Source organism: Syngnathus floridae, chromosome 3, assembly GCF_059516105.1.
Source record: "Syngnathus floridae isolate MCC-2025c chromosome 3, RoL_Sflo_1.0, whole genome shotgun sequence".
NCBI classification, from domain to species: Eukaryota; Metazoa; Chordata; class Actinopteri; order Syngnathiformes; family Syngnathidae; genus Syngnathus; species Syngnathus floridae.
Window position 1 is genome coordinate 366,315 of NC_142415.1, and position 23,025 is coordinate 389,339.

A 23,025-nucleotide genomic window follows, 5' to 3' on the forward strand; every position below is an offset into this window, starting at 1 on the left:
GAACAACACCATGCCGCACTGAACAACACCATGCCGCACTGAACAACATTATGCCGCACTGAACAACACGACGTCGCACTGAACAACACGACGCCGCACAGAACAACACGACGCCGCACAGAATAACACAATACCGCACAGAACAACACAATACCGCACAAACAGTTTTAGATAATATTACGTCGCAGTCATGTGACGCGGACATGACGTCAATAGGCGGAACTCATGGCAAAATTATAATCCGTGGGCGTGGCTTGCAACAGGAAGTAAGAAAGCGGCAATTCTGGCAAACAAGACACAGCGGTTAGTAACACGATGACTAACAAGGCAAATATTTTTGTTTTCAGCTTGCAACTTGACCGTCTAGAGCGTACAAGGTAATTACAACTGGTTTTTTTTAGCCCTGAAAAGCGAGGGAGTGTGGCGTTTGGGAGGAATGTCGAACTCGGCGTCTGCTTCCAGCCACAGACGCCAAATTTCGACGATTATTTCGACTGGTCAACGGTTGTAAATTATTGCGTTGACTAAAAACTTTATTTAACTCTACTCTTAACTTTGCCGTTTCAGATATGCGGGTATTACACCGCGGAAATGACGTCAATAGGCTGAACTCTCGCCAAAATTCAAATCTGTGGGCGCAATGGCCTTGAGCGAGACACCGGATACAAACACGACGATTATCAACAGAAATATCTTTATTTTCTGCTTGCCAGTGGACCGTCTAGAGCGTACACGGTAAGTACAACTCATTGTGTTTAAAAAGATTTACGTTTGTGTAGTTTGCGTTGCGTTGTATCTGTGAATGTTGGTTGAGGCTAAATGTTAATGTTTAATTTCATTCCTTTAGGTTCCACGGTGTTTGTTGGCTGTATGTTTTCCACTGCAAGAAGAGGCTCGTATCATTGACCAGCAGGAGCTACAATGGTGAGTACCCCTTTCGTCTTCCATTTATGTTAAACACTTCCTATTTCATGTCTAACAGTACTCGATTTAACAAATAACCATAAATAAATACAGTGTGGGCAGTCAAGTTAACATATGTGATTATCCTGCCTAATGTTTATCACAAATATGTCACTAATCACTAATATGTTTATTTGTTTATCACAACACCTTTGGACCTTCAGCAATCGATTATTTCCCTTCATCTACATAGAGACAGAACGATGGTGTCTTAAACATCTCATTCATTTCACCAAATAACTTCACGCAGGTGGATAACGGCCGTCTCGGTCACGCTATGTTGCGTGATGCAGTTTTGAGGAACCAAATGCATTTATTCAATGAATAAGTCAAGCTAGTTCTATGTTTATGATGTTGTAAGTTACGGTACCGATTGAAGTTGAGTTCGAAGCCAGTGGAAAACAGCGCTGCGTTTGTGCTCTCCAGGTACAAATGTTGTGATCTCTGACTGACGACCGGGCGAGACTCGAGTAAGAGATGTCCAAACGAGCTCCGGCAGGGCGGGCCAAGGCGGAGCGAACGGACGCCCTTCAGGCCGCCAATGACGAGCTGAGAACCAAACTGATGGACGTCCAGTTAGAACTTCAGCAGGAGAAGAACAAGGTGAAAACCTCAACAGACAGACACTGCCTGCCTCCCTGCCTGCCTCCCTGCCTGCCTCCCTCCCTCCCTCCCTCCCAGTTTTCCCGATGTAGATTAGACATGCGTGTGCCATGACTGTGTCAGCCTACATCAACAAATGCACCGAGGACGTCAGCACCACTAAGAATATCATCACCCGGGGCAACCAACGACCCTGGATGACTGAGGAGGTACGTCAAACGCTACGAGCGCGGAACTCTGCCTTCAAGTCTGGCGACAAGGAGACACTGAGGACAGCGAGAGCCAACTTGAACCGTGCCATCAGGATAGCGAAGCGAGACCGCAGTCGAAAATTTCAGGATCGTTTCCACGACGTCAAAAACATCAGGAGTATGTGGCAAGGCATACGGGCGATTACAGACTACAACTCACCCTCACCCTCCCCCGGTGGGTGTAGTTGATGCTGACTTTCTAAATGGTCTAAATAACTTCTTTGGGAGGTTCGAGGCACTAAACGGCACTCCAGCAGTTAAAACTGTCCCCCATCAGGAAGAGGAGGTACTCTGCCTTGACTCCGCCGATGTGTTGAAGACCCTGAGGAGAGTCAACCCCTGTAAGGCCCCTGGCCCCGACAACATTCCTGGGCGTGTGTTCAGGGAATGTGCAAGTCATCTGGCTGGGGTCATCACAGACATTTTTAACACCTCGCTGGGCCAAGCCACAGTGCCGGCGTGCTTTAAGACTGCCTCCATCATTCCGGTGCCGAAGAAACCTCAAATCACCTCATTTAATGATTACCGGCCTGTTGCACTGACTCCGGTTATGATGAAGTGCTTCGAAAGGCTGCTTAAAGGTCACATCGTTTCCAGACTCCCCCTATTATTTGACCCGTTCCAGTTTGCCGACCGGCAAAACCGCTCCACTCAGGACGCCATCTCCTCCGTTCTTCACCTGAGCCTGGCTCACCTGGAGTAGAAGAACACCCATGTGCGGAGGCTGTTCCTGGACTTCAGCTCAGCGTTTAACACCATCATCCCACAGCATCTGGTAGGAAAATTGGAACACCTGGGCTTCAACACCCCCCTTCGCAACTGGCTGCTAGACTTCCTCACCAACAGACCTCAGTCAGTCCGGGTCGGACAGAACACCTCTGATGTCATCACCCTCAGCACAGGCTCCCTTCAGGGCTGCGTCCTGAGCCCCCTGCTGTTCACCCTGATGACACACGACTGCGTCCTCAGGTTCACCACCAATCACATCGTGAAGTCAGCAGACGACACAACGGTGGTGGGGCTCATCAGAGACAACAACGACCTGGACTACAGAGAGGAGGTGGAGCAGCTGGTGGGCTGGTGCAGAGAAAACAGCCTGATCCTGAATGAGGAGAAGATGAAGGAGATCATCGTCGACTTCAGGAAAAAACAGCCTCACCACGCTCCACTGATCATCAACAGCTCAGCTGTGGAGGTGGTCAGCAGCACCAAATTCCTGGGGGTCCACATCACAGAAGACCTCACCTGGACTATGAACACTACGGCACTGGTCAAGAGGGCACAGAAGCGCTTGTACTTCCTGCGGAGGATGAGGAGAGCCCACCTGCCCCCACCCATCATGAGGACGTTCTACAGGAGCACCATAGAGAGCATTCTGACAAGCTGTCTCTCTGTGTGGTGTGGAGGCTGCACCGCCTCCGATTGGAAGAACGTGAGGAGAGTGGTGAGGACAGCAGAGAGGATCATAGGGGCTCCTCTTCCCTCCATTCAGGACATTTCATCTCAGCGCTGCATGTCCCGTGCCCGTAACATCATCAATGACCCATCACACCCCCACCATGGACTGTTCTCCCTGCTGCCCTCTGGGAAGAGGTTTGCAGCATCCGCTGCAGGTCCACCAGGTTCTACAACAGCGTTTTCCCTGCTGTCATCAGACTGTTGAACACTAGAACTGTTGAGCTCTAAACTGAACTCTGCATCACACATTCACAGAACTGTATGACACTACGGACCTCTATCTTGCACTATCTCGCACTACCAACTTTACTGAACTTGTATAAACCCTTTAAATAGAAGTTTAATACATGGTTTAGCATTCCTCTGCACACTCTTGAATACTGTTTTGCCTACTTGCACTATTGCATAATTATCACTGCTGCACTTTATACTTATTTTTAATATATATATATATATATATATATATAGTATATGTATATATATATATTTTCATAGGATATGTTACTTCTATTCAACTGCAATATCACTACTTTGTTGTAAGACGTATGCAACGGAATTTCGTTTTGTATGCACCATGTGCAGACAAGATGACAATAAAGTTTGTCTAAGTCTAAGTCTAAGTCATGTCAGGTCAGCTGTCTGGAGAGAGAGAGAAGTCAGGACCTGCGGGCGGAGCACCACCGTGCCACCGCCGCCATGACGGAACTCAAAAGCAAACTCCATGAGGAGAAGCAGAAAGAGTTAGCCATTACCAGGGAGACATTACTGCGGCAGCATGAAATGGAGCTGATGAGAGTGATCAAAATCAAAGATGGAGAGATCCAGCGACTGAATGCCTTGGTCCTCAGCCTGATGGACGGCTCCATGGACAAGGTGATCCGCTCTATCCGTGTCTGACTATCCGCACGCCACGTCGGGCTTCGATGCGGCCGCTACCGTATTGTGTAGCTTGTCCCCAGTAAGCGTCGCGGCGCTCCGTTGCGGTCTCAACGGCCCGGTGTGGCGCAATGTCTGCTCAGGTGAGGAGGGGGGGCGCTTTGCTGGCGGAGGTGGAGGAGACGCGGCGGTGTCGGGAGACCGAGCGGTGTCGCCTCCACCAGGAGCGCGGAAGAAGCCCTGGCAGCGGCCCAGCAGGCCTGGCAGTCCCGAGCGGCCGAGCTCCGATCGGCTCATCACCAGCATCGGGAGGAGCTGAGCCGAACCAAGAGAGACTGCGAGAGGGAGATCCGCCGACTGGTAGGACTGATCAGATGCGCGGTGCGTGGCTATGTTCCCAATTTCGTTGTATACCTGCAGTGCAATGACACCTAAGGCATTCTATTCTATTCTATTTCACAAGAAGAAAATGTCCGGTTGCTCGCTTCGCTTTTGTCACAGCAAAGGTGTTCTAGTCGATTCAAGAAAAAAATTGGCCGGTTGCTCTCTTTGTTTTTGTCACAATTCTGGCAAATGAGTTTGCCCGCCTGCCTGAGCGCTCCCCGTTTGTACATCCAGACGGATGAGATCAAGCTGAAAGACAGAGCGGTTAGTGTTTTGGATGAAGCCCTGGGGCCGGCCACGTCCACCGCCTTCAGCCGCAGACTCAGGCTGCCGAGCAGCAGATCGCTGCCCTGAGGGATTCCCAAAGGGCGGGCCTAAACTACCCTGGAAGTGGGGTCAACGCCGCTACTAGCAATCCTCTTCATTGCGTAAGCCACCTCATCACACACTTGCAGTACGCATGACTTAGTTCGTTGCTGGAGGAAGGTAGCACAAAAACAGTTTTGAACTTTGAACGAGTGCTTGTGTGTGTGTGTTGCGGGGCGTTTTCAGTCTCAGGAGGATCGGGACACGCGACGGTTTCATCTGAAAATCGCTGAGCTCAGCGCAGTCATCAGGAAACTGGAGGATCGAAACGCCCTGCTTTCTGAAGAGCGCAATGAACTGGTAATTTATTGACGGCACGCTTGAAGGTTTGCGCTACGTTTGATGCGCGCCATCCAGCGATGCACCCATTGCGCTTGCTTATTAGTTGAGCGGCGCGGCGAGTCGGTTGCCTGGTAGATGTCTTTTATTGGGAGCCAAAGCCACGATTCCGTTCAAACCGATGCAAAAGGAATGGATACGTTCTGGCCCGCGTGTTGTGCGTCTTTCACATCCCGCACTTCATGCTTGCAGCTAAAGCGACTGAGAGAAACAGAAAGCCAGTTTCTGCCACTCCTGTACAAAAACAAACGCCTGAGCAGGAAGAATGAAGAACTCTCGCTGGTGCTGTGTCGCCTTGAAAACAAAGTGCGCTTTGTCACCCAGGAGAACGAGGAGATGGCAAGCTTGGTAAGTCGACGCGGACAACGGCGGCGTGCCAACAGAGTCCACTGCATTTGTGTTCCGCAGAGAAGGCCTAGTTCGCTCAATGACCTGGACCGCGGTTGCGGCCAGCAGGACGGTGAAATGGAGTTCCTTCAAGTTGTGGAGCAGCGGCACATCATCGACGACTTGTCCAAGGTCTTCAGGCAGGCGACTCGGTGCACGTACGGCAGCGCCGCGCTCGCTCGCTGTCGCCAGGAAACCTTTTCCGTCCAAAGCTTGGCCGGCGGCCGCCATCCAAAAAATTGGCCCCTTAAATTCCGACCTTTCAAGCAGGAGCATTGTGCGCACGCGTTTGAACACGCTTTAGACTTGTTTTGCCGTTTTCAGCAGCTCAAAGCTCCCGTTTTGTCAGCGCCTTTGCCACTCGCTGTGCGCTGAAAACGACGGACTTGCCCGGCTGCTCAGCCCGTCAACCATGAGCCGCGAGCGCGACGTCATTGTCCGTAGGCAGCTAGTGGCAAAATGCACCCTGTTAGAGTTGCGCTCGCTCCAACTTATTTTGCAAGAACCACACGGGAGACAAGTAAGTTCTTTTGGACACCTGCAGGTGGAGAGTCCATCCGTTGTACGAATGAAGTCTGACTCTCGGCTCCTGCACGAGCATTTTAATAACCGTATTTGCCGGTGTACAGGTCGACTCGGTGTATAAGTCGACCCCCTAAAATTCGACGGAAATTTACGATTTTATGATATATCCTTTGTATAAGTCGAGCTCAATTGTTGCATTATATTAAACTTCAAAATTCAATATGCGAAATTTATTGACGAAATGTGTTCAAATTCCGGGAGGCCGTGCGCATGCGGCTGTTTATAAGCACCGCGGAGGAGATCGCGGCCGGCGAGCTCGCGCACGCCGCCCGGCACCAACGGGAGGCCGGAAATAGCTCCAAGCCGAGCGGATCGGCACTTTATAAGCACCGCGGAGGAGATCGCAGCGCCTCATTGGACTTCCAGCGGCCGGCGAGCTCGCGCACCCGCCCGGCACATCCGGGAGGCCGTGCGCACGAGCCAAGTGGCCGAAAATAGCCCCCGCCGAGCGGATCGGCTGTTTATAAGCACCGCGGAGGAGGTCGCGGCGCCTCATTGGACTTCCAGCGGCCGGCGAGCTCGCGCACCCGCCCGGCACATCCGGGAGGCCGTGCGCACGAGCCAAGTGGCCGAAAATAGCCCCCGCCGAGCGGATCGGCTGTTTATAAGCACCGCGGAGGTGGTCGCGGCGCCTCATTGGACTTCCAGCGGCCGGCGAGCTCGCGCACCCGCCCGGCACATCCGGGAGGCCGTGCGCACGAGCCAAGTGGCCGAAAATAGCCCCCGCCGAGCGGATCGGCTGTTTATAAGCACCGCGGAGGTGGTCGCGGCGCCTCATTGAACTTCCAGCGGCCGGCGAGCTCGCGCACCCGCCCGGCACATCCGGGAGGCCGTGCGCACGAGCCAAGTGGCCGAAAATAGCCCCCGCCGAGCGGATCGGCTGTTTATAAGCACCGCGGAGGTGGTCGCGGCGCCTCATTGGACTTCCAGCGGCCGGCGAGCTCGCGCACCCGCCCGGCACATCCGGGAGGCCGTGCGCACGAGCCAAGTGGCCGAAAATAGCCCCCGCCGAGCGGATCGGCTGTTTATAAGCACCGCGGAGGTGGTCGCGGCGCCTCATTCGACTTCCAGCGGGCCGCGCACTCGCGCATGCCGCCCGGTTCAAATTTTCTAAGTGCAACGCACAATGAGATGCATGAGAAACGGCCTTGGTTACCATCACATTCGAAGCGATGAATACGAAGTTAAATTTTATGACTCGGTGTATAAGTCGAGGTCGATTTTTTTCGGTCGATTTTGGATCGAAAAAGGTCGACCAATACACCGGCAAATACGGTAAGAGAAACAGGGTGGGTGTAAGAGTGGATTGAATAGAGGAAGCCCTTGACCTCTAGTCAAAACATAGCAAGGGGTGTTTTACGACTTTGTGTAGGAAGGGATAAGCGATAGGGATAAATAAGGGATAAATAATATTATTTATTACAGGTTGCAGTCAAAGTCAAAGCAACATAATGATACGATAAAGATAATCTGGAAAACCCTGACACACCCTGTAGTTGTCACTTTTGGAAAAGACGAGCGTCCCTCCAATCATCGCCGGTGACGTGTTTTTCAGGCTCTGGAGACAGGAGCTCATGTCAGAAATGTCATTGTGAGTCGCGTTTGTTTCTGCGCCGGAGCCGTTCGTTCCCTTTGCATCCAAAGAATCTCAAAGGCGGATTATTTGTGTCGACAGGAGAGAGATTTGCTGCTACGATACCGACGTCGAGAATCTCTGAGGAGGAACAAAGCGTGAGGTCCTGCAAGGTGAGTCTGTTTGTTTGCGGCTGCTTGGTGTTGCGCAAGATGAAATGGCCTTTTTCTCGCTATCATTCCTCTCGTCGATTCATCGTGAGGTGTCGCTTCAGTTTGTTCAGAGAGATGTTTGCTTCCGCGCCCGCAGGTCATCGAAACATTTTACGGCTACGACGAAGACGTGTTGGTGGACTCGGACGGATCGTCCTTGTCTTTTCGCACCGACAGAACCCCCGACACGGAACCCGAAGAGGTAGCCCGCCATTTCTGCCAGCGTATTGGCACCAAACATTCCTCTTAAGCCTGGAATCGGACTCGTCTTTGCGTCGCGGGTGCTTTGTCGCCGGTCTGACTGATTCTGGTACTAGTGCTGTGTTGCATTGGTGTGTGCATGAAGAGGCGGAGCTTCGCTACCGCCAGCTGACGCAAGAATATCAAGCGCTGCAACGAGCCTACGCTCTGCTAGCCCAGACCAGCGAAGGGGACTACGACGCCGAGAAGGAGATCAAGGTGGCGCCCCTTCCCGCAACCCCCGGCCGGGTCGCAGCCTCCCCGTTCTCACCCAGCCTCGGGTGTTCTCTGGTCTGAAAGGAGGAGGAGGAGCCTCCCTCCTCCTCCTTTCAGACCAGAGAAAAGCTGATGGTAGAAATGGGTCACTATCAAAGCAGAGTAGCAGATCTGGAGTCAGCGCTGAAGCAACAAGGACAGGTAAGCTCATCAATGAGCACACCTTTTTCTTAGACAAAATAGCTACATTCTTCAGTCACTCATTCGTCTGGCATTACTGGACCAACCCCCCCCCCGAACGTGGCTGGGAAAATGCGGAGAAAAGCAAATGTCATTTTCCAGTCAACCAAAGAATTTGTGGATGAAAATGACACAACATTCCAAAGCTGTCCACGCGTTTGTCTCTTCTAGAATGTCAAGTGGGTGGAGGAGAAGCAGCTGCTGCGTCAGAGCAATCAGCAGTTGGCCGAAAAGGTGACGGAAAGAAAGGCGCTGGGCGGAGTCGCTTGGCGTCACACCCGACGGGAAGCCCCGCAGATGAGGTCTGACTGTCTTTTCAAGTCAGGCGGATGGAGGCGGAAGAAGCGCGTCTGAAAGAGCACATCCAGGATATCCGAGACCAAAACGAACTGCTTGAGTTCCGCATCCTGGAGCTGGAGGTGGGAAGACTCGCACAAGCGTGTTGAGGCCAGAGATGTGACGGACGGACGGACGCATGCCTCTGCCTTTCAGGAGAGGGAGTGGCGCTCCCCCGTCTTGAAGTTTCTGCAAGTCCGTTTCCCAGACGGCCTCAGCCCTTTGCAGATCTACTGCGAGGCCGAGGGCGTGAGCGTACGTAAGGCGTCCCTCGCAACCCTAACCTTAACCCGAGGTCCCAGAACACCTTACATTGCTCCTTGCGCCTTTCCCCCGGACATCGTCATCAGTGATCTGATGAAGAAGCTGGACATCCTGGGCTATAACGCCGTAAGTGTATGTCGAACTCCTTATGTTCGCACTCCACGAGACTCGGCGGCTCAAATGTGACTTTTGGAAGGCTTTGCGCTGAAAGAAGCTTGTTGACGCTGTGCCTTTGGGCTCTTGCAGAATCTCACCAACGAGGAGCAGGTGGTCGTGATTCACGCCAGGACCCTTCTCACCCTAGCCGAGAAGGTAACGCGCACGTCCACGCACGCTCTCGCATTCTGCTTATGTGACAGCAGCCTTTCCTCAGTGGTTAGAATACATCAAAGTGACCAAGTCAGCACTTCAACAGAAGATGTTGGACATTGAAAGTGAGAAGGTAGACAGACACGCGACATCAGCCAAGGGGAACTCCGGCAATGTGCCCCAACAATTCTGACCTTGAGCTGTGCTAGGATATGTTCTGCAAGCAGAAGGGCTACCTGGATGAAGAGTTGGACTTCAGGAAGTGTTCCATGGACCAGGCTCATAAGGTAAGCCGCCCTCAAATCTCCCGCCGGACCACTGATGGACGAGGATTGCGGCCCAGAGGATCCTGGAGCTGGAGGCCATGTTGTGCGAGGCGCTACCGCAGCGGGACTGCCCCGCCACGGACGGCGAAAAAGCCAGCCACGCTGGCGTGAATGACGTGCTGACGGCGGATCAGAGAGAAGAGCTTAGGAGCGCCGTGGACCAATGGAAGCGAGCCCTGATGTGCGAGTTGAGGGAGCGCGACGCTTGCATCCTCCAAGAGAGAATGGATCTGCTGCACAGCGCGCAACAGGTAAGGGCCCAAAGCCAGCCCGGCACTTACTTGCACGCTTACTGGCTTTTGAATGCCACTTTCCATTTGTCCGTCCTAGAGGAACAAAGAGCTGAAAGAATTCATCGAAGCTCAGAAGAGACAAATCAAACAATTGGAGGAGAAGTTTCTGTTTCTCTTTCTATTCTTCTCCTTGGCCTTCATTCTGTGGCCCTAACACCAGCTGGTGAGTGAGCTCCAGCGGCACCGCACTCGACACCTCCGATACACTGCCAGCCGGTCTCAGACGTTGGCAGACGCTCCGATGCCAACGTATACCCCCCGCCACGGTGACAGAGGCACCGCGTCACACCGGCGCTCATCCAATCAGAAGGCAGGAAAAGCAAATTCACATGCAGGGCACTTTTGAACCAGAAGAGAGCGCCACAAAAAACGGTTGTTGCCCCAAACGCGCACTAAAAAGGGTCAGAATAACAAGAGTCCCACTGGCCAGCCGGGGCCACCCGTCCAGCTGTTTCTTCAGGGGGGAAAAAAATTGGAGTCACCGGTGAGTACATTTTGCATTTAGCTCTGCTTTTCTGCTTCTGTCTTCAAGTGTGTGGCATCCTGCGATCAAAGATTCAGCCAACCCCAAAGCGGTTGACCTCAACGTCCCACCACCATGCCTACCAGAGCAGGTGACGTGATGCTTTGGACATCCTTCCGTCTCAGATGCCCAAAAGTACTCTTTGCCACATCTGCGGCAATACGGTGTCTTTTCAAAGGTGCAAATAAATCCAGCGTGGGCGGAACACGCACGTCTTCGGGTTTTCCCGCTTTGTTTGTGTGACAGCTGTTGTGAAAATTTTATACAAATAAAGTTGTATAGTACAGGTTTGGCCAAGCCGCAACTCCCGAACCGCATGCGGCTCTTTTATGTTCATATCAACATTTGTGTGTGTGCGTGTGTGTGTGTGTGGGGGGGGGTTGTGCGTGTTGGCTTCACTTGAGTTCAATTTGGTATTTTGGTCAAAAGCGCATGTGGTGAAATTCCACAAAGTAGGATGGGCAAACACATTTCTTTAAACTATGAGTGTCAATTGGGCTCTCGAAATGGCAGGGAAAAGATGCACAGCAAAACGAAAATACGTAGATGAACACAGGACGTTTTAATCAGAGTAGGAAAGTTTCTATTTTTTGTTGAACGTGATGGCAAACCATTCTGCCTGATATGTCAGACCTCAGCGCATTTCAAAGATTCAAATCTTCAGCGCCATGCACTTCAGCTCACTCCATGCTAACATTGATCAGGCGTCGAACCCGCAACTTCATGCTTAAGAGGTGGCCATGCTAACCAGTGCGCCATTATGTCAACGCATAATAACTGTAAGTCTACTGATCAAAACAGCGGTTACTATATGACGTCGCTACGTCGTGGTCACGTGACGCAGACAAGACGTCAATGGACGTGGGCAGAGTTAACTTGTTTAAAAGGGAGTGGGCAGAAGAAATATTTAATTAATTTAAATCTATTTTGAGTGCACACCATTATGCCAATGCATAACAACTGTAAATCTACTAAACAAAACAGCGGTTGCTATATGACATCTGCCACGTCGTGGTCACGTGACATACGTGACGTCGATGGGCGTAACTTTCGCCGGAATTCAAATCCGCGGGGAGAGTTAACTTGTTTAAAAGAGAGTGGGCAGAAGAATTATTTAATTTATTTAAATCTATTTGGTGTGTGCGCCATTATGTCAATGCATGTAAGTCTACTAAACAAAACAGCGGTTGCTATATGACGTCTGCCACGTCGTGGTCACGTGACGCGGACGTGACGTCGACGCCTACTTTACATCCCACCGATCACAGGACCCCTCGGCTGCATAACCGTGCCCCCTTCCCAACCAATCGGATTTGCTATACGCGAAAACGACGCCAATGGAAAGAGCTTCCGCCCAAATTTAAATCCGTGGGCGTGGCTCGCAGCAGGAAGTAGGAAAATGGCGGCGATGTTGACAAAGACACAGCGGATGGTAACATACGACTAACAAGAGAAATATTTTTATTTTCTGCTTGCAACTGGACCGTCCAGAGCGTACACGGTAAGTACAACTCATCGTTTTTAAAAAGAAGTACTTTTGTTGCCCTGAAAAGCGAGTGAGCGTGGCGTTTGTGGGGGACGTCGAATTTCGACGATTCTTTCTGGTCAACGGTTGTAAATGATTGTGTTGATTAAAAAAGAAAACTTGATGTAACTCTACTTTTAACTGCCGTTTCAGATAGATTTGGAATTGCATCACATCCAATTTTGCCTAGAGCGTACACGGTAAGTAACACTCATTGTGTTTAAGGAGATTTACGTTTGTAATAGCAGAAGTGTAGCCGCGTTGCGTTGTACGTGTGAAAATTGGTCGAGGCGAAATGTTAATGTTTAATTTCATTCCTTTAGGTTCCACGGTGTTTGTTGGCTGCAAGTTTTCCACTGCAAGAAGAGGCTCGTATCATTGACCAGGAGCGAGCTACAATGGTGAGTAGCCATAACATTTATGTTAAACACTTCCTATTTCATGTCTAACAGTACTTGATTTAACAAATAACCATAAATAAATACAGTGTGGGCACTGAAGTTAACATATGTGATTATACTGCCTAATCTGTCACCGAGTAGATTGTTGCAAAGTAATATAAGATCCAAAGTTGTAATTCAGAATAGTTTTCAAAAGAAGGCCATTAGAATTATATACAAGTCTGATTACCCTGAACAAGCTATTAATTAAATCACAAATTCTTCAATTCAAAGATTTGGTAGATTATCAGACAAATAATGTCTAACAGTAATTGATTTAACACATCACGATAAGTAGATTGAGTGTGGGCACTCTCGAGTTAACATATATGATTATACTGCCTAATCTGTTACAGAGTATGTTGTTGCCAAGCAATGTAGAATAGATCCAAAGTAGTAATCCAGAATAGTTTTGAAGAGGCCATTAGAATAATAAACAAATCTGATTACCTTGAACATAATAACAAGCTAAGTGTTTAATATGTCCTATGAAGTCAAAATTGGGCACCATCATGTGGTGAAATTTGGAATTGCATCACATCCAATTTTGCCTGGGAACAAACAGATTAAATAAATCTTAGTTTTGAATAAGCCACTCCTTCTCAAACAAGTAAACTCTGCCCATTTCGCGCAGTAGATGTTCTGTTAATATCTAGTATTTATACAAAGTCATAATTTAAATTGCTTTCAACCTTCATTCATCGGTTCAACCAACATTACTCGCTCTTATTACCAACTTGTATTGATTTAACTCAGCCTTTAATACTTCCTATCAGGTCTCAAGGCAAGATTTGGCAAAATACAGTTTCAGCAAATCCAATTTTGCCAGGGAACAAAAATAGATTAAATAAACTAAATAAGTCTTCTTCCCATTAAATAAATCAGAAAAGTCTGTCTTGTAACCAGTCCTCTTCAAACAAGTAAAGTCTGCCCATTTTGTGCCGTAGATTTTGTGTCTATGCCTAGTATTTAAACAAAATCATAATTTAAACGACTTCTTTCCTTCATTCACTTTGGAAATTTGGAATTGCAGCAAATCGAATTTTGCCAGGGAACAAAAATAGATCAATTAAACTAAATAAGTCTTCTTCCCATTAAATAAATTAAAAAAGTCTGTCTTGTAACCAGTCCTTTTCAAACAAGTAAAGTCTGCCCATTTTGTGCCGTCGATTTTGTGTTAATGCCTAGTATTTATACAAAATCATAATTTAAAGGACTTCATTCCTTCATTCACTTTGGAAATTTGGAATTGCAGCACATCAAATTTTGCCTGGGAAGAAAAGTAGATTAAATAAATTTAATAAGTCTTACTACTTCCCATTAAATAAATTAAATACGTCTTACTTGTTCCCACTCCTTTTCAAAAAAGTAGTTTAAAACGAGGTCCCTTCACTCAACCTTTAACCCTATTTATTCACCTTCTAGGCTAAGTGTTAAAGGCTAAGTGTTAAAGGCTAAGTGTTAAAGGCTAAGTGTTAAAGGCTAAGTGTTAGAGGCTAAGTGCCAGAGGCTAGGCGCCAGAGGCGAGTTTTTGTGGGCTGAAGTTTTAGTGGGGTTAGTGTGAATACAATCCAAAAGAATACAACAGAATACAATACAATAGAATATAATACATAGATTAAATTCAATAGCTCTTACTACTTCCCATTAAATAAATTAAATACGTCTTACTTGTTCCCAATCCTTTTCAAAAAAGTAGTTTAAAACGAGGGCCCTTCACTCAACCTTTAACCTCAACCCCGCACGTCACATTGTGTTGTATCTGTGAATGTTGGTTGTGGCCAAATGATAGTTTTCTTTCATTCGTTTAGGTTCCACGGTGTTTGTTGGCTATGTTTTCCACTGTCAGAAGGATGAAAATACAAAGTACAACGCTTGGACGTGGGCGAAGACGTCACCGGTGAGTCCTTCCTTCCTATTTATTTACCTTCTAGATGCTAGAGGCTAAGTGTTAGAGGCTAAGTGTTAGAGGCTAAGTGTTAAAGGCAACACAATACGAACAACACAACACAATACGAACAACTCAACACAATACGAACAACACAACACAATACGAACAACACAACACAATACGAACAACACAACACATTACGAACAACACAACACAATACGAACAACACAACGATACTGCACTGAACAACACGATACCGCACTGAGAAACACAATACCGCACTGAACAACACGATACCGCACTGAACAACACCATGCCGCACTGAACACCATGCCACACTGAACAACACCATCCCGCACTGAACAACACCATGCCGCACTAAATAACACCATGCCGCACTGAACAACACCATGCCTCACTGAACGACACCATGCCGCACTGAAAGACACCATGCCGCACTGAACGACACCATGCCGCACTGAAAGACACCATCCCGCACTGAACACCATGCCGCACTGAACAACACCATGCCGCACTGAACAACACCATCCCGCACTGAACAACACCATGCCGCACTGAACAACATTATGCCGCACTGAACATTATGCCGCACTGAACAACACCATGCCGCACTGAACAACACCATGCCGCACTGAACAACATTATGCCGCACTGAACAACACCATGCCGCACTGAACAACACCATGCCGCACTGAACAACACCATGCCGCACTGAACAACACCATGCCGCACTGAACAACATTATGCCGCACTGAACAACACCATGCCGCACTGAACAACACCATCCTGCACTGAACAACACCATTCCGCATTGAACACCATGCCGCACTGAACAACACCATCCCGCACTGAACAACACCATCCCGCACTGAGCAACACCATGCCGCACTGAACAACATTATGCCGCACTGAACAACATTATGCCGCACTGAACAACACCATGCCGCACTGAACAACACCATGCCGCACTGAACAACACCATGCCGCACTGAACACCATGCCGCACTGAACAACATTATAACGCACTGAACAACACCATCCCGCACTGAACAACACCATGCCGCACTAAACAACATTATGCCGCACTGAACAACATTATGCCGAAATGAACAACACCATGCCGCACTGAACAACACCATGCCGCACTGAACAACACCATGCCGCACTGAACAACACCATGCCGCACTGAACAACACGATCCCGCATTGAACACCATCCCGCACTGAACAACACCATGCCGCACTGAACAACACCATGCCGCACTGAACAACACCATGCCGCACTGAACAACACCATGCCGCACTGAACAACACCATTCCGCACTGAACAACACCATGCCGCACTGAACAACATTATGCCGCACTGAACAACACCATGCCGCACTGAACAACACCATGCCGCATTGAACAACACCATGCCGCATTGAACAACACCATGCCGCACTGAACAACACCATCCTGCACTGAACAACACCATGCCGCATTGAACAACACCATGCCGCACTGAACAACACCATCCCGCACTGAACAACACCATGCCGCACTGAAAAACACCATGCCGCACTGAACAACACCATCCTGCACTGAACAACACCATCCCGCACTGAACAACACCATCCCGCACTGAACAACACCATGCCGCACTGAACAACATTATGGCGCACTGAACAACACCATGCCGCACTGAACAACACCATGCCGCACTGAACAACACCATGCCGCAATGAACAACACCATCCCGCACTGAACAACACCATGCCGCACTGAACAACACCATGCCGCACTGAACAACACCATCCCGCACTGAACAACACCATGCCGCACTGAACAACACCATGCCGCACTGAACAACACCATGCCGCACTGAACAACACCATGCCGCACTGAACAACATTACGCTGCACTGAACAACACCATGCCGCACTGAACAACACCATGCCGCACTGAACAACACCATGCCGCATTGAACAACACCATGCCGCATTGAACAACACCATGCCGCACTGAACAACACCATCCTGCACTGAACAACACCATGCCGCATTGAACAACACCATGCCGCACTGAACAACACCATCCTGCACTGAACAACACCATCCCGCACTGAACAACACCATCCCGCATTGAACAACACCATCCTGCACTGAACAACACCATGCCGCACTGAACAACACCATGCCGCACTGAACAACACCATGCCGCACTGAACAACACCATGCCGCACTGAACAACACCATCCTGCACTGAACAACACCATCCCGCACTGAACAACACCATGCCGCATTGAACAACACCATCCTGCACTGAACAACACCATCCTGCACTGAACAACACCATCCCGCACTGAACAACACCATCCCGCATTGAACAACACCATCCTGCACTGAACAACACCATGCCGCACTGAACAACACCATGCCGCACTGAACAACACCATGCCGCACTGAACAACACCATGCCGCACTGAACAACACCATCCTGCACTGAACAACACCATCCCGCACTGAACAACACCATGCCGCATTGAACAACACCATCCCGCACTGAACAACACCATGCCGCACTGAACAACACCATGCCGCACTGAACAACACCATGCCGCACTGAACAACACCATGCCGCACTGAACAACACCATGCCGCACTGAACAACACCATGCCGCACTGAACAACATTATGCCGCACTGAACAACACCATGCCGCACTGAACAACACCATCCCGCACTGAACAACACCATGCCGCATTGAACAACACCATGCCGCACTGAACAACACCATCCTGCACTGAACAACACCATCCCGCACTGAACAACACCATGCCACATTGAACAACACCATGCCGCACTGAACAACACCATCCCGCACTGAACAACACCATGCCGCACTGAACAACATTATGGCGCACATGACAACATTATGCCGCACTGAACAACACCATGCCGCACTGAACAACACCATGCCGCACTGAACAACACCATGCCGCACTGAACAACACCATGCCGCACTGAACAACACCATGCCGCACTGAACAACACCATGCCGCACTGAACAACATTATGCCGCACTGAACAACACCATGCCGCACTGAACAACACCATGCCGCACTGAACAACACGATCCCGCATTGAACAACACCATCCTGCACTGAACAACACCATGCCGCACTGAACAACACCATGCCGCACTGAACAACACCATTCCGCACTGAACAACACCATGCCGCACTGAACAACACCATCCTGCACTGAACAACACCATCCCGCACTGAACAACACCATGCCGCATTGAACAACACCATGCCGCACTGAACAACACCATCCTGCACTGAACACCATGCCGCACTGAACAACACCATGCCGCACTGAACAACACCATGCCGCACTGAACAACATTATGCCGCACTGAACAACATTATGCCGCACTGAACAACATTATGTCGCACTGAACAACACCATGCCGCACTGAACAACACCATGCTGCACTGAACAACATTATGCCGCACTGAACAACACGATCCCGCATTGAACAACACCATCCCGCAGTGAACAACACCATGCCGCACTGAACAACACCATGCCGCACTGAACAACACCATGCTGCACTGAACAACATTATGCTGCACTGAACAACACGATCCTGCATTGAACAACACCATGCCGCACTGAACAACACCATCCTGCACTGAACACCTTTCCACACTGAACAACACCATGCCGCACTGAACAACATTATGCCGCACTGAACAACACCATGCCGCACTGAACAACACCATGCCGCACTGAACAACACCATGCCGCACTGAACAACACCATGCCGCAATGAACAACACCATCCCGCACTGAACAACACCATGCCGCATTGAACAACACCATGCCGCACTGAACAACACCATCCCGCACTGAACAACACCACCCCGCACTGAACAACACGATCCCGCATTGAACAACACCATCCCCGACTGAACAACACCATCCCGCACTGAACAACACCATGCCGCACTGAACAACACCATGCCGCAATGAACAACACCATCCCGCACTGAAAAACACCATGCCGCACTGAACAACACCACCCCGCACTGAACAACACCATTCCGCACTGAACAACACCATGCCGCACTGAACAACACCATGCCGCACTGAACAACACCATGCCGCACTGAACAACACCATGCCGCACTGAACAACATTATGCCGCACTGAACAACACCATGCCGCACTGAACAACACCATCCCGCACTGAACAACACCATGCCGCATTGAACACCATGCCGCACTGAACAACACCATCCTGCACTGAACAACACCATCCCGCACTGAACAACACCATGCCGCACTGAACGACATTATGGCGCACTGAACATTATGCCGCACTGAACAACACCATGCCGCACTGAACAACACCATGCCGCACTGAACAACACCATGCCGCACTGAACAACATTATGCCGCACTGAACAACATTATGCCGCACTGAACAACACCATGCCGCACTGAACAACACCATGCCTTACTGAACAACACCATGCCGCACTGAACAACACGACGTCGCACTGAAAAACACGACGCCGCACAGAACAACACGACGCCGCACAGAATAACACAATACCGCACAGAACAACACAATACCGCACAAACAGTTTTAGATAATATTACGTCGCAGTCATGTGACGCGGACATGACGTCAATAGGCGGAACTCACGGCAAAATTATAATCCGTGGGCGTGGCTTGCAACAGGAAGTAGGAAAGCGGCAATTCTGGCAAACAAGACACAGCGGTTAGTAACACGATGACTAACAAGGCAAATATTTTTGTTTTCAGCTTGCAACTTGACCGTCTAGAGCGTACAAGGTAATTACAACTGTTTTTTTTTAGCCCTGAAAAGCGAGGGAGTGTGGCGTTTGGGAGGAATGTCGAACTCGGCGTCTGCTTCCAGCCACAGACGCCAAATTTCGACGATTATTTCGACTGGTCAACGGTTGTAAATTATTGCGTTGACTAAAAACTTTATTTAACTCTACTCTTAACTTTGCCGTTTCAGATATGCGGGTATTACACCGCGGAAATGACGTCAATAGGCTGAACTCTCGCCAAAATTCAAATCTGTGGGCGCAATGGCCTTGAGCGAGACACCGGATACAAACACGACGATTATCAACAGAAATATCTTTATTTTCTGCTTGCAAGTGGACCGTCTAGAGCGTACACGGTAAGTACAACTCATTGTGTTTAAAAAGATTTACGTTTGTGTAGTTTGCGTTGCGTTGTATCTGTGAATGTTGGTTGAGGCTAAATGTTAATGTTTAATTTCATTCCTTTAGGTTCCACGGTGTTTGTTGGCTGTATGTTTTCCACTGCAAGAAGAGGCTCGTATCATTGACCAGCAGGAGCTACAATGGTGAGTACCCCTTTCGTCTTCCATTTATGTTAAACACTTCCTATTTCATGTCTAACAGTACTCGATTTAACAAATAACCATAAATAAATACAGTGTGGGCAGTCACGTTAACATATGTGATTATCCTGCCTAATATGTTTATCACAAATATGTCACTAATCACTAATATGTTTATTTGTTTATCACAACACCTTTGGACCTTCAGCAATCGATTATTTCCCTTCATCTACATAGAGACAGAACGATGGTGTCTTAAACATCTCATTCATTTCACCAAATAACTTCACGCAGGTGGATAACGGCCGTCTCGGTCACGCTATGTTGCGTGATGCAGTTTTGAAGAACCAAATGCATTTATTCAATGAATAAGTCAAGCTAGTTCTATGTTTATGATGTTGTAAGTTACGGTACCGATTGAAGTTGAGTTCGAAGCCAGTGGAAAACAGCGCTGCGTTTGTGCTCTCCAGGTACAAATGTTGTGATCTCTGACTGACGACCGGGCGAGACTCGAGTAAGAGATGTCCAAACGAGCTCCGGCAGGGCGGGCCAAGGCGGAGCGAACGGACGCCCTTCAGGCCGCCAATGACGAGCTGAGAACCAAACTGATGGACGTCCAGTTAGAACTTCAGCAGGAGAAGAACAAGGTGAAAACCTCAACAGACAGACACTGCCTGCCTCCCTGCCTGCCTCCCTGCCTGCCTCCCTGCCTGCCTCCCTCCCAGTTTTCCCGATGTAGATTAGACATGCGTGTGCCATGACTGTGTCAGCCTACATCAACAAATGCACCGAGGACGTCAGCACCACTAAGAATATCATCACCCGGGGCAACCAACGACCCTGGATGACTGAGGAGGTACGTCAAACGCTACGAGCGCGGAACTCTGCCTTCAAGTCTGGCAACAAGGAGACACTGAGGACAGCGAGAGCCAACTTGAACCGTGCCATCAGGATAGCGAAGCGAGACCGCAGTCGAAAATTTCAGGATCGTTTCCACGACGTCAAAAACATCAGGAGTATGTGGCAAGGCATACGGGCGATTACAGACTACAACTCACTCTCCCCCCCCCCCCCGGTGGGTGTAGTTGATGCTGACTTTCTAAATGGTCTAAATAACTTCTTTGGGAGGTTCGAGGCACTAAACGGCACTCCAGCAGTTAAAACTGTCCCCCATCAGGAAGAGGAGGTACTCTGCCTTGACTCCGCCGATGTGTTGAAGACCCTGAGGAGAGTCAACCCCTGTAAGGCCCCTGGCCCCGACAACATTCCTGGGCGTGTGTTCAGGGAATGTGCAAGTCATCTGGCTGGGGTCATCACAGACATTTTTAACACCTCGCTGGGCCAAGCCACAGTGCCGGCGTGCTTTAAGACTGCCTCCATCATTCCGGTGCCGAAGAAACCTCAAATCACCTCATTTAATGATTACCGGCCTGTTGCACTGACTCCGGTTATGATGAAGTGCTTCGAAAGGCTGCTTAAAGGTCACATCGTTTCCAGACTCCCCCTATTATTTGACCCGTTCCAGTTTGCCGACCGGCAAAACCGCTCCACTCAGGACGCCATCTCCTCCGTTCTTCACCTGAGCCTGGCTCACCTGGAGTAGAAGAACACCCATGTGCGGAGGCTGTTCCTGGACTTCAGCTCAGCGTTTAACACCATCATCCCACAGCATCTGGTAGGAAAATTGGAACACCTGGGCTTCAACACCCCCCTTCGCAACTGGCTGCTAGACTTCCTCACCAACAGACCTCAGTCAGTCCGGGTCGGACAGAACACCTCTGATGTCATCACCCTCAGCACAGGCTCCCTTCAGGGCTGCGTCCTGAGCCCCCTGCTGTTCACCCTGATGACACACGACTGCGTCCTCAGGTTCACCACCAATCACATCGTGAAGTCAGCAGACGACACAACGGTGGTGGGGCTCATCAGAGACAACAACGACCTGGACTACAGAGAGGAGGTGGAGCAGCTGGTGGGCTGGTGCAGAGAAAACAGCCTGATCCTGAATGAGGAGAAGATGAAGGAGATCATCGTCGACTTCAGGAAAAAACAGCCTCACCACGCTCCACTGATCATCAACAGCTCAGCTGTGGAGGTGGTCAGCACCACCAAATTCCTGGGGGTCCACATCACAGAAGACCTCACCTGGACTATGAACACTACGGCACTGGTCAAGAGGGCACAGAAGCGCTTGTACTTCCTGCGGAGGATGAGGAGAGCCCACCTGCCCCCACCCATCATGAGGACGTTCTACAGGAGCACCATAGAGAGCATTCTGACAAGCTGTCTCTCTGTGTGGTGTGGAGGCTGCACCGCCTCCGATTGGAAGAACGTGAGGAGAGTGGTGAGGACAGCAGAGAGGATCATAGGGGCTCCTCTTCCCTCCATTCAGGACATTTCATCTCAGCGCTGCATGTCCCGTGCCCGTAACATCATCAATGACCCATCACACCCCCACCATGGACTGTTCTCCCTGCTGCCCTCTGGGAAGAGGTTTGCAGCATCCGCTGCAGGTCCACCAGGTTCTGCAACAGCTTTTTCCCTGCTGTCATCAGACTGTTGAACACTAGAACTGTTGAGCTCTAAACTGAACTCTGCATCACACATTCACAGAACTGTACTTTATGACACTACGGACCTCTATCTTGCACTATCTCGCACTACCAACTTTACTGAACTTGTATAAACCCTTTAAATAGAAGTTTAATACATGGTTTAGCATTCCTCTGCACACTCTTGAATACTGTTTTGCCTACTTGCACTATTGCATAATTATCACTGCTGCACTTTATACTTATTTTTAATATATATATATATATATATATATATATATATATATATATATATAGTATATGTATATATATATATTTTCATAGGTTATGTTACTTCTATTCAACTGCAATATCACTACTTTGTTGTAAGACGTATGCAACGGAATTTCGTTTTGTATGCACCATGTGCAGACAAGATGACAATAAAGTTTGTCTAAGTCTAAGTCTAAGTCATGTCAG

General features: G+C 49.4%; 3 protein-coding genes across 4 annotated transcripts in view; all 3 read left to right on the plus strand.

Annotated features, from left to right (window-relative positions):
• The window catches only part of LOC148400019 (uncharacterized), a 298,099-nt gene extending 293,660 nt beyond the window's left edge, over positions 1-4,439 (plus strand). Inside the window, exons 15-16 of one of the 2 annotated variants that reach the window (XM_088372237.1) lie at positions 848-924; positions 1,390-3,895. In XM_088372237.1, the coding sequence (XP_088228363.1) occupies positions 848-924; positions 1,390-1,411 (99 nt within the window). In that variant the 3' untranslated portion in view covers positions 1,412-3,895. The other variant, XM_088372235.1, reaches the window with a different exon arrangement.
• Positions 642-23,015, plus strand: LOC148400036 (uncharacterized). Its single transcript, XM_088372241.1, has 7 exons — positions 642-735; positions 12,593-12,670; positions 14,521-14,609; positions 19,441-19,470; positions 19,661-19,828; positions 19,941-20,017; positions 20,485-23,015. The coding sequence occupies exon 7, from the start codon at positions 21,861-21,863 to the stop codon at positions 22,575-22,577; it is 717 nt and encodes a 238-aa protein (XP_088228367.1). The 5' UTR covers positions 642-735; positions 12,593-12,670; positions 14,521-14,609; positions 19,441-19,470; positions 19,661-19,828; positions 19,941-20,017; positions 20,485-21,860; the 3' UTR covers positions 22,578-23,015.
• Positions 7,931-11,048, plus strand: LOC148400037 (janus kinase and microtubule-interacting protein 3-like). The gene is made up of 13 exons (XM_088372244.1): positions 7,931-7,958; positions 8,095-8,199; positions 8,344-8,456; positions 8,615-8,654; positions 8,865-8,927; positions 9,015-9,112; positions 9,186-9,425; positions 9,540-9,605; positions 9,667-9,735; positions 9,812-9,889; positions 9,946-10,179; positions 10,259-10,384; positions 10,754-11,048. The coding sequence occupies exons 6-12, from the start codon at positions 9,023-9,025 to the stop codon at positions 10,373-10,375; spliced, it is 894 nt and encodes a 297-aa protein (XP_088228370.1). The 5' UTR covers positions 7,931-7,958; positions 8,095-8,199; positions 8,344-8,456; positions 8,615-8,654; positions 8,865-8,927; positions 9,015-9,022; the 3' UTR covers positions 10,376-10,384; positions 10,754-11,048.
• Positions 23,016-23,025: the final 10 nt, after the last annotated feature.

Bases quoted from the DNA above. Each gene is read 5' to 3' on its own strand.
- LOC148400037 (XM_088372244.1), top strand. From the start codon at position 9,023: ATGGAGGCGGAAGAAGCGCGTCTGAAAGAGCACATCCAGGATATCCGA. The intron at 9,890-9,945 runs GTAAGCCGCCCT...ATTGCGGCCCAG, and splicing joins CCATGGACCAGGCTCATAAG to AGGATCCTGGAGCTGGAGGC. The intron at 10,180-10,258 runs GTAAGGGCCCAA...TGTCCGTCCTAG, and splicing joins TGCTGCACAGCGCGCAACAG to AGGAACAAAGAGCTGAAAGA.
- LOC148400036 (XM_088372241.1), top strand. From the start codon at position 21,861: ATGACACACGACTGCGTCCTCAGGTTCACCACCAATCACATCGTGAAG.